The 12374-nt window shown below is 36.6% G+C and overlaps 1 protein-coding gene across 1 annotated transcript in view; it reads right to left on the bottom strand.

Annotated features, from left to right (window-relative positions):
- PAN3 (poly(A) specific ribonuclease subunit PAN3) overlaps positions 1-12374 on the bottom strand; it is an 80689-nt gene that overhangs the window by 3259 nt on the left and 65056 nt on the right. Inside the window, 4 exon segments of the mRNA XM_027651777.1 lie at positions 2695-2833; positions 3550-3614; positions 7138-7267; positions 8026-8165. Of these exon segments, the coding sequence (XP_027507578.1) occupies positions 2695-2833; positions 3550-3614; positions 7138-7267; positions 8026-8165 (474 nt within the window).

Consider the following 12374-nt stretch of genomic DNA (forward strand, 5'->3'; position numbering starts at 1 on the left):
GTTCCTGAAGAACAAAACTACGCTTGACATTACATTTACACATAAGATCCACAAGCCTCCATGTAGGGTAGGTAAATTACTTCTTGCCCAGTCTAAAATGAGATAATGGATGGATCAGCCCCAGGTAGTCTGAAAACTGGTAGAAACCCAAACCTCACATTTTTAGCAGCACTGAAAGCAAACTAGTTCCTATATTTCCTATGATGTATGCTATATTTCATCCTTTAGGAAAAAAAGTTACCTTGGCACAATCCATAATCAAATAGACAATTTGCTGTTGAAGATTAAAGTTTGTTCCACGTTTGTTTTCATGTTTTGTTCTGACTTCTCAAATTCAATATGTACTTTAGAGATCTACCATTAAATCCTAATTTGGAACAGAGGAATGTCCTACTTCACAAGCTGAAGCCCCTTACAATACTGTATCTTATGTTCTCCTCACTTTGCAATTAACATTCACCAATGGAGAACTGTCAGACTCAGTTATAAAGCAAAACTTTTGTAGCTCTGATTTAGTTGATATGTTGATATTTCCAAATACTTAACACTACAAACTTCCTTGTTCCAATACAGAAAGTGGGGCAGAGACAAGTTGATATGACACTATCGATCCAATCTTTGGAAATACAACCTGAGCGGGTTCAAATATATGTATTATAATGTTCTAATGAATAGCAAAACAACTAAATTTGTCACCAAGACGTTCCACTAGCTGCTGTCTAGAGCAACACAGCAAGTTAGCAATTTCTTGTATTTGTCTTTTAAAGTAATGTTATGAACATAACCTTAAAAGCTGGAATCTCCACATTTTAAAGCTCCTGCTTTGTGAACAGCTTCAGAAGGACAAAAGCAAGCCAATTAGCTTCTAATTTTTGTAGAGTAGGATAAAACCACCACTGTCTTCCATCATTCATCACAAAATATTAACACTATCAAGGTATTTTATGAAATATTATCCACTGCTCATTCCCATTATCATCATACAACAAATCAATGAATTACCTTAATGGAGGATAGGGAAGATCTGTATTAAGAAAGCCACACAGTTAACTAGAAACATCAATATTTATGGCTTTCTTTCTTTCCTCCTGTGAGGCATAAATCAGTATCTCAGCTGAAAAGATCCCCAAAACACTACATTTAAAAAAAAGATTTTTTTTTTTTAACAGAGTAGCTTTCATTCAAAAGGAATGATTTTGGACTGTAGCAGGAATGCCCAAATAAACTGGTACACATTATAGTTTTGGAAGTGCTTTTCAGAGTGTATTTCCAAAGTAGAGTTCTGTAAGCCTTACATCTTTTGTGTGCTGAGCCCACAACCACAGAAGAGAAGAGCCTCTGTTTAAAAAGGTAAGCCATGAACATTTATAGAACAAGGCATTCTTTGATATTGTCTCTTACCTGACCTATGAATTCAGGACTGTCCCCTCTTGCTACAGTACTGTATGGGTCACTGCTTTCAAATCATGATGGCATTTCACTGCCTATTTGAATGTCAACATGCTTTCTTTTTGATTTAGCCTCAATCCCTTTAATGTCCCTTTTAAAGTGATTACAGACACCAACCAGAAAGACAAAAAGGAGGTTAAAGAAATGCACAGCAGTGGTCTAATAGGAAGTTAGAAGCCCTGACAATTTTAGAAAAAGATTTAACTGTAGTTAAGTCAGTTATTACATGTCAAAGGATCTGAATATATTCTGGGTTTTTTTGGGGAAAGTTGGCTATTCTAATCCTAGAAAAGAAAATACTGGGCACTGAAACTGTGTATTGTCAGTGTCTGCATCACCATTCTCTACAGAGTGAGTGAAATGACCAAGCAGCTACAACAACAACAAAAAAATAAAAAAAAAAAAATAAAAAAGGAAGTAGCAGCACCTTAGTCTCCTATTAATTAGTGAAGTTTGGCAAAACAATGTAAAATAAGTTGAAAGCTGATCTGCCAATTAAAAAAAAAAATCAGCTCAAGTACTTTTTAATTTATAGACTAAGACAAGTTCTTTATCTACTGAAGATCTTGTGGTCTCTCACACATCTCCTGCTATTAATCATGACAGTGCTCAAATACAATTTTGCTAGTGATGCAGCCCTTGGAAAACTGCGAATACCTTTATTAAGTCAACCTTGGAAAATGAAGGGCTGGAGAGGCTACGGAAGTTATTACAGAAGTGGACTTAACATTTTAAGTCACAGAAATTTTCCAGCACTGTCCTAGAGGGCAAGAATTTTGCACAAATTTCTATTGCATTTTCCCTCCTGTCTCCTACTCTGGTCAGTACAGTTTAGGAATGGATTGTCCTGCCATACAACCATTTTTTATGACAACTATCAGCAGAAACCTCCCCCAGTTAAAGGGGTTTTATGGATCCTTTATGCTGTGTTGAAAGACCAGAGTAGCATAAAGGGACCAGCATTGCTTATCCACAGTATTCAATGCATTCTAGGATGAGAAGTTAATACTGCATCTCATGTTATATTAATAAATTTCAAGTTTTAATATTCATGTACTAAGTTTATTAAAATATGCATAAATGTTGGAATATTAGCTCATAGAATACATTGTTTTCATCCAAAACAGGGAAAATAACCATCAGTTAAACCAATGGAATTAACCTGCCAATGCCAACTTGCGTTGCAGTGGGATACTATTTTAAAGAATGCTAACCCAAAAAATTCTTAAAAGTTAACCAAAGTACCTTGTTAAGACATGAGATAATGTGACTGAGGTCAATCCAAGGAGTACCCGCTTCTGTCACCTGATGGAAAAGGTGATCTCGAAAGAGCTTTAGTAAATACCTGTCTCCAGTTTCTGACCACGTTGGGTCCTTCTGAAACCTGGTGTAAAACAAAGGCTCATATTAAAGTTCAGTAAGTTAAGAAAAATCAAACCCCACAGATACACATGACTCTTCAACCTAAACTGAGTAGTCTGACTGCACTGCTCAGCTACCTGTTATAAATTGCAATTAAATTAGTCTGCCCCTGTCACGAACAGAAGATAACATACTCAAACTTTCTTAGCTGCTAAAGCACCTGAAGCTAATGCCACAGAAAATAATGGAAGAAAGCAAGAATTATCTGCAACAAATTTAATGCGTAAATGTTAGAAACCAGCACCATAAACGTAACTAAGTCTATGCATAAGGATGGAAAACAGACCACAAACTTCATTTTTATGTGGTTAGTTGATAGAAAAACAAGTTGAAAAATCACTAGCTTAAAACCAGTATCTACATCCTTTGCTACAATTAAAGCAAGCTACTGATTTCCTCTAAAAGTATTGCCTCTCACAACAGTGTGACTGCTAAGAGAAACCATACTAAATACAATGAAACAACTTTGGTATATCTATTTGTAGCCTTCTCCTCTCCTTTATTTAAAATTTTAGTCAAAGTTGCTTAATCTAGTTTTTCTCAAGGCTTCTTAAACATTCATTTTTCCAGGGGTAAACATGGGAAAAAAAATGTTTATCTTAAATTTATGAGGGAAGAAACACTGTATTGCAAACAGGGTTTTACATACTTTAAACCATGAAAACAAGTATTTCTTACTCAGGCCTCTCATTGATTGTTCCCAGTTTTGCTAGAAGCCTGAACAACCTTCCATTTTGCACCTCCTAGAAAACAAGAAAAAAGTTATTAAAAGTTTCTGAAACATAAAATTAAGACACTTATTTGCAAAAGGTATATGGTAGTAATGCCAATGAAGCACTATTAATTACAATTATTTGTTTATTCAAAGAAGAGGGTATAATTTTTTCAGACAGAGATCAAATGCATTGTATTGTGTATCAGTAGTCCAATGCTCAGTTTACAACTTCAAATTATAATGTGAAGATTCAACAACTAATCTTTGCTGTCCCAAAAGTAACTGGATCAGGCAATCTATTTCTTTGTGGAAACATAAGTCTAGTCTCTTGCCAGCCTATACTTACAGGTATGCTAAAATATAGTAAGTTAAACAAGATGAATAAGTTAATATATACATATACACACAAAGAGTTACCAAGATATTTAGAAGTACAGTATAATACTTTATTTCAGGTTAAGATGCAAAGGAACATAATATAACAGATTTGTTTTTCAGAAATGCTTTGTAGGCCATTATTAGCAAATATTTAGCAACAATATCATCAGACTAACATTCAAACTATACTTATTCAAAATATCATTTAGAAACAAGGTTTTCCAGAACAGTTAGAATCTAAGTCTTAAAGAGTATAAATGTTGAGTCCATAAATGACAATGAGCTCACATACAGGTAGAACATTAGAATCATAGATGCTTAGAGTACATGCAACTGAAAATTGATTTAGTATGTTTTTCCACATCACTTAAGATACAGTAAAAAGAGTACATCCCAGTTTACATTAAACAAAAGATTAATTCACAGTGTAAGTCAAAGCTGTCAGGAAAAGATTCTCTCCTGATTTTATTCACATTCTGCAATGGCCCAGCTCTACAGCACTAGTCATGCTATGACGCATCTCATTCCATGCATGATAATACTGATTTCAAATTAATTCAGTCTGGAGTAGATTACCGTGCGAAGATGGGTAAAGTAGGTCAAGGTGATAACTGCTTGGCCTCAGACAACCTAGGGGTTGCAGACTTCTATTACTAGGCTAAAAACACACCGCAGAACAGCTTCTTCCACTACAGTACCTATACTTAGAGACTGACAAGGGAAAACCTACCTTGCCCAGCTAGGTAGGTCTATTATTTGGTCTAACCTCCAAATAATTTTTGGTATGTGGTCAAATACACAAAAGCCAAAACAACACTGTTCTAGTTAGAACAGTTGGGACCTCAACTCATCACTGTGTGGGTGTAACCCAAAACTGTGTATTCTATACCCTTCCATGCTATTTCCCAGAAACTGTTATCAATAGACCATTTACAGCAGCTGCCCAGAGCACGCCTGACCCCTCAGGCTATAAGCTGAGCGTTAAGAGGCCTGTGAGATAGGAGGATGCTCCTGTCCTCACACCCACTGTGGAACTCCCCACCCTGAGGGAGGTACTGGGTATTCCTGCCTGAACCTGAGGATATAGAATCTTGAGGTCTTGGGACTTCTGTACCACTCGTGGGATCCAGAGAAGGACCAGAACTTGGACTGGACTGCGACCACCACTCTCACCAACAGGTTTTTCCCTCTCCTTTTACTTTTTGGACTCACAGGGACCACGTGAGGCTCAGCACAGGGAGGGGGGCCCAACAAACACCACTCTGTTCATGCTCCAGCGTGCTGGGTTATACATCTGGGTTTTGTGGGTTAAAACCAATTGTTTGTCTGTGTAATTGTATTTATTGTATTATTTTTATTAAATTGTTATTCTGATTTATAATCTCTTTTGAGTTGGGTTCATTTCCCCTGCTGGTTTACCTTTAAACCAGCACAAACACCTATGTGAAGGCTGCTACCTTGTAGATTCCCAATCAATGGTGACACAGCTGAGCAACAACACTGGCACTAAGTCTCCAGGTAGCCTCTCTGCAGGCTTAGGAGTCTGTAAGGCAGGGAACTTTTCTACACAGTGGATCACAGGGCTTGGATAAACTGCGGCTTTGACTGCTGTGACATGTATATGATGAACATAAAGGTGAGGAAGGAAAGTGATAGTGTAATAGCGTCACTGCTCTATGGAACATGAGCATTACAGGAGTAACAAGGTTTCATGGCTTCAGGAAAATCAAGTTATTAACTACATACAAACCATTCCCAGCATCAGAAATCCCTAAGCTACAGATGACTGTGTCCTTGGAGAATATGAGGAAAAAAAACAATCACACACACTAGTCTTTTTCTAATACTCTCCCCAAAGCATCTGCTTGGGACAATAATGAAGAGAGCTTAGACTTAAAGGAAACTGTAAGCTCTGATACGATCAAAGATGTGCTAGTGCAAACAAGTTACAGTATGACAGCTAATTAAGAAGTGCTATTTATCACTGCCAAGTAAATAGCTATTGCCAAACTGAGGGCTAAGCAACAACTTGGATTTGTAGTAGCTCTGCTCACCTGCCAGTGATAAGCAACTGCTACGAACAACTTGACTAAAAATGCAAAATGCTTAATGCTGATTATAGGACAATCTCCATCTTTGCAATGGGAGAGGGTCCATCTGCCCAGCTTTGTGCAGGCACGTAGGGCCACCTTAAGAAGAAATGATCTTAAATACTTTTAGAGAAGGATTAGTAGTTGATTCTGATAAAGTGAGCATCCAACATCTAGAGGTCAGCATCCAACAAAGATACTGCCTGGCTCTTCTATAGCTCCTTGCTTCTGACAGATTTCAGTATCTTTCACTAAGGAGGAAAAAACTGTTATCCAACAAGCCTATAGTGGAGAAATCAAAAGAACCAAGTCCATCATAATCCCAACCACTGGTCTACTGCCTCCCTCTTAAAAAAATTCTCAGTGGTTTACAATGCAATGGAGTCACAGTACTTGATTAAATTCTTACTTATACCTTATCCCACACATTGTCAGGGTCATGAAAGCATTTTGTAATGTATCTCAATTCTGACAGAAATCCTGCTATCTGGCTTCTAACAGACACCCTTTTCTGTTCTAAAAATACACACTGTTAGCACTTGATACCTTGACTGAACACTATAGAATACTCAGACCCCCACAGCAAGAGGTGCACACTTCAGGGAAACTAAGCACGGTATCTCCATGATCTAGAATTCATTTGGAAAGGAAAACATAAGACTGAGAAGTAAAGTGACACTGAAACCCAAATCCAAGAATTTAAAAGGCAGCATCTGTTGCTGTATAACCTTTAGCACACACTACATGATCTAGTATGTGATGACATACATGGCCTTATTTATTCAGAATGCTACTTTTTAACTGTTCTATAAAGAACATATTTTCCCCAAGACTGCTGGTTGGACACGATGTTACTTCAGTGAAATGCCAGCTGAGGACATTCTAAAACTATGGATTCTTGGAGCTTTTGGATTTTCAAAAGCCTGAGCTTCAGGCTGTCAAGCCTTCAGGCAGATTACTTAGGTTACTTAACAAACAGAAGGAAAACAAAACCAGCAAAAAACAGTAGAAAACATTCCTTTTAAAGGTAAAGTTGGAGGAATACTGAGTAGAGGTCTTTCTGTAGGAATTTCTATGATTTACCTTTGCTAGGTCTTCTTCTATAACATCATTTCGCATTTGAGCAGCATCCAATTGAGTATAGAATCGTGCACCAATCATAGGCATGATATCATTTACACTGCGAAGCCTGTTTTGGTCAGTCAGCAAATACCTGCCAAAATAACCCAACCCCCAAAAGATTACTTAAACATGTCACAAATGCCAGAGATCATATCCTATTATGATAACTATTTGACTTTTTTTTGTTTAATACACATAGTTGACAATTTTTGTCTTTCTTAAAAGAAGATATTAACAGAGAAAACACATGTTAACTTACGTGTATATACCTAGTCAGTTATTTATACAATATGAGTGTATTTTCATGAAACTGTGCAATTTACCCCACTCAAACAGCAAGAACATACCCAAAAAAGAGAAGACACGCAAATTCAGATTGTAATGCAATTGGTTTTCAAATGAGGGAAGGAGCAAAGATTTCTACTTCTCCCACTCAGGTTGCAAGAGAAAGGCTGACTATACTGAAACAACACAAAATAATATGCTGCCAAGAACAACTAGCACTCAACATTTTGGTCAAAAAGGCAATGTGCCTATTTCTCAATACCTTCTGAAACTCTAAGTTAAGAGTAGCATATTGCTATTGTAGAGAACAGGCAGTGAAGCCCAGTATTGAAAACAACTTCAAATGCTTGTTTTGTTTACACTCCCAATTGTTATTAGGAGCTTTACCAGCATCTACAAACAAATTTTAAATCATAACATTTAACAATGCATTGACTGTGCAGAAAACTCAATGACAGTAGTTTTATCTGTAATCTTACTTGCATCTAAAAATACTATTTATCATTTGCATTTCTATATGTAAAAGTAGTAATTTCCTTTAAAAGATTTATTAAGCCAACTCACAAAATCAGATTCTTCAGATCAGAGGAATAGTTGATTGTCACGAGTTCCATTGCTTTCTGCAAATTCTCTCTCTGAATTCCTGATAAAGAATTGCAAGCCAAAGCCAACACAACTTTCCCCAGGGAGATCAGATCTGCTTGCTAATAAGGAAAACACACAGAGGTAAGATTCTTAGCATAGACTAATATTAGCTATGGTACTGGGTGGTGTTAAAAAGAGACAGTTCTGCAATAACCTTAGAAGAATTTGAGCAACTGAAGTAAGTACTATTCAAAGCACAGTTCAATATGACTAATTACAAGTTGTTAAAATGTACAGAAGAAAACCTGTCCTGACATCTAGCAATTTCTAGGTACTACACTTGTCTTTGAATGATTAAGATTTGCCTATTTTTAGCTTAAGGACAGTACCAGAGAGAATTCTTGTGTAGCAAGTAGAAGTTCTTCAAAGAGGTTCTTCTAACCATGCACCTGCCCAATCCTGATGAGTCAAGGAGTTGGCAGCAAACAGAGAAAATCTTCTCAATACAAGATGTAGAAATACAAGGATTATTTGTTAAAACAGAACCAGCATTTGCTGGACTCTTATCTTTTCATGACAGCCGTTCAGTGTGATGCCACATCACATTCTAGCACATGATGTCTCTATTTTAACAAATTGCTCGAGTATTTTCATCTCTGATGGCCAGTGTGAAAAGATCTGAACTGCATGAAATAACTAGACAGGAGCAGGCCTGTATGGCTGACAAACTGAGCAGGATCATGTTTTATGAAGAAATTAAACACTTTCCTTAAATGCAGAACTGGTCTGAAAAGATAAATGTTGGATACAGACTGCTCTGCCATAACAGAAAATTCTGTCAATTTTAATAGACAGTCACAAGAAATTATTTTGAAAAGCTGTAACAGATTTTAAAGTCCACTGCTAAAAACAGAAGAGTAATTTAGTAGCAAACAATGACATTCATAGCAAAAGCTAACTGATTCTTTCCATGGAAAGGCTTCCAACTGTACACAACTTGGCCAAACTTGAAACACCTGTAGCTTTCCATGCTGAATACCTGCCTCAGACTGAATTTAACAGTCAGCTACAGATACAAATTTAGGATTTTCAGGAGGGTTTTTTGAGAAAGTATTTTTGAAAAAGTAAAAACATAAAAGCTACTAATTATTGAGAATGTCAGCTCCATAGCCTAGAGAAAGGCCAAGCTGTTTATCAGAGAATGCAGTCATATAAGGAATACACCTTCTGTAAGAAGGGCTGAAAATTTGGCAGCGCTGCAACATTAAAATTTCACAGCCCCTCACAGCTTTTCCACACAGAGGTGAAGCCATGCTTGCTGCCTCTGGGTGCAGTATCTGACCCTGAAGCCACATCTTCCAACTGCTGAGGGCCAGTGAAAAATATCAAACCTTTCCAGATCTCTCAATGCCCCTGCTGTTCTCATATCAAGTATGATTAAGCAGCAAATTTGAACACGAATACACAATATGTCAGAAGTTAAAAAGCATGATATTCTTGTAGCTAATGAAGACAGTAACAGGATATGGAAAATGAGACAAAAATAAAGACAAAATGGTGGATAAGAAGGTGGGATTGGAATTTGCTACATGCTATTTCCTAAGGAACCAGGAATTTCTGATTATCAGCATTCTTTTTTCCTTTCATTATGACTTCTGCCTCTAAGAGACTTGAAAGAAATAGGCGTTTCTATTAACCACAGCATTACTTCTTTCTGCACTCCCCTACTTTACACTTAGTACCTTTCAACTTCTAGTAATTCATAAGGATGTATCCTATATAAATTCTGTATCATCCCACAACCCCGGGACACCAAAAATATATAACTTCAGGCAAGATCCTATGAAAACAGTCTTCCTTTACACAGGTGTTTTCATAATACAGATTGCATTAGATTTTAAAAACAGTTGAGAAAGAATCTTACATTTAACATCAGCCAGGAAATTCTAAATTCCAACTTTGTGGTTCTTTGAGTATTTGACTCACAACCTTAATTTTTTGTTTGCTTTGCAAATTACATCTAACAAGAACTGGCAGAGAGGATAAAACACACCAATGCAGCCTCCAACACATACTTTTTAAATTACAGCCAATGATTAGCTTCTTTTAGCTGCAAAAGTGGCTTGGACTCATCCCACTTATTTTAGGAACTTAAACTTTAAGCAATGCAGTAAAGACTCTGATAGATTTAAGATATTTGTAATTCTTTAAAATAGTTCAGATTCTGAGTGAGTTGAACTGCTCTCTGGAGGCACTTTACCATTCACTGGCAGCTGAAACCTTGAAAGAAAAGGTTACCACAATCACAGAATCATAGAATCAGCTGGGTTGGAAAGGACCTCTGAGATCATCAAGTCCAACCCTTGATCCACTACCACCGTGGTTACTAGATGCTCAATGTTTGAAGTTTTACAGGTACACAAAGACAGGCACTATTTTTTCTGTGGACTCAGAGAATCAGAATATCTCAAGCTGGAAAGAACTCAAAACTTTTCAGGATTTCTGAGAGTCAGGTTACTATTTTAGAAGAGATTAAACTACCATCCACTGACCAACTCTATCCACACAGACAAGTAACATGACTTCCCCAAAGCCAGGGTACACCATCCTTTTTGTAAGGAAGCAGTCCACATACACCCATTAAGCCTTAACTGCCCTCTGAAAATGTCACCAGACTCAGCTCTTCCTGCTTCTAGGCAGAGAAAGGCTAAGAAGGTACACAAAAACTGCTACACTTCCCTTGAAGCAGGGACACCAGAAATAAATGCTGCATTCCTGTAGTAGCCTTGATAGTGCAAGGTACAGATCAACATTGGGTACAATCTTGTTTATACTCCCTATAGTGCTTGGTATGCTCCTATGGATCCAGAGAATTTCTGCTACGGTAACCATCAACACTGACTACCAAGTCATACTAATTTGATTCTCAACTTTGACAAAAAGCTTTTTACCTTTTAAGTACAGGAACCCTTTTCTTCAAAAATGTACCTTGCATGCAATTAATAACAATGTAATTAGTAATTCATTCATAATTGTAACCTGCACCAACTTAACTTTTTATCCGCTGAAAGGTTAGCTAGTAAAGATTTTATTACCATTTAGTTCAGTGATAGCCCCCCTCATTATCAAATTATCAAATGAATTTCATTTGATATTCAAATAAAATTATCAAATGAATTTCAAGTATGTCAAGTGAGCAATTCAAAAGTTAATTGCATAGGTACCCTTTGGTAGTAACTTTTTTAATATTAAATAGGAATCTGCTACTATGCCAAATGCCCCAGAGATACCTCAACATTTATACACCTGTCAGACACGCAAGCTATTCAAATAAATCTTATTTTTGACAGGACCCCTTTTCCATAAACTCTTTGAAACCAACATTATTTTGTTTGTTTGTTTGTTTATCCTGTTCCACTGCTATTCTTGGATCAATATCAGCTCATCCACACTACAATTCTGTGGATTCACTTATCCTAAGGGAATTGCCCTTAGAAGTACCTCCAAGTTCCTACTTTTTGGTGTTTTTTTTTTTTTTTTTTTAGAGTCAACATTAATACTTGAGTTGCCACTTCAAACTAATTTATTTGAATTTGGGGAGGTGCATATGAAAATTATTCTGGTTTTCCAAGTTGAAAATATTTACTTTAAGCAAAAGCAACCTTATAGCCCTTGTTAAAACAATAAAACTTATGTTTTCTCTTATTTTCATAAAGGGGAGGACTCATGTTTTATTCCAAATACAGAAATATTTATTAAACCTTTTTACTGTTTCCTACATCACCGTTTACAGTTTTTCCATCTATACTTTGCAATTGCCTGACAAGATTTATGGACTGGGGAACAGGAAGTGGTGTGCCGCAATTTTTGCAGGTTTAACTCCTTGTTTTTAATGCAAGTGGCCATTCATATTCCACTTACTTCTTTTTAGTTTCCCTTATTGTTGCCTTTATTTAACTCTTAAATGATCAAGAGATGTGTTTAACACAGACTGTAAAGAACAATTTCATTCCTATTACATAGCTCCTCACTGTTCTGGCCAAAATCTTTTCTCTCTATATTAACAACGGGAAATAGCCAGAAAACAACAAATCCTTAAAAACATACCTTCCTCCACTGAAGACAGTAATAAGGAAATGCATATTTGTTGGGCAGTAAATCAAGAGATAATCTGTATTTTTAACAGTTACAGGAATCCCAGAGGAATTCAGGCACTGGGTCATGGATCAAGAGGAAAAAGGACAAGCAGCAGCTGTGATTTTGTAATTTTATCTGGCTAGGGTAAACAAAGGTAGAAGATGAGAAATGACTCCTGAATTCCAAGAAGT

This window comes from Corapipo altera, unplaced genomic scaffold, assembly GCF_003945725.1.
Source record: "Corapipo altera isolate COAL_440 unplaced genomic scaffold, ASM394572v1 0, whole genome shotgun sequence".
Lineage (NCBI taxonomy): Eukaryota > Metazoa > Chordata > Aves > Passeriformes > Pipridae > Corapipo > Corapipo altera.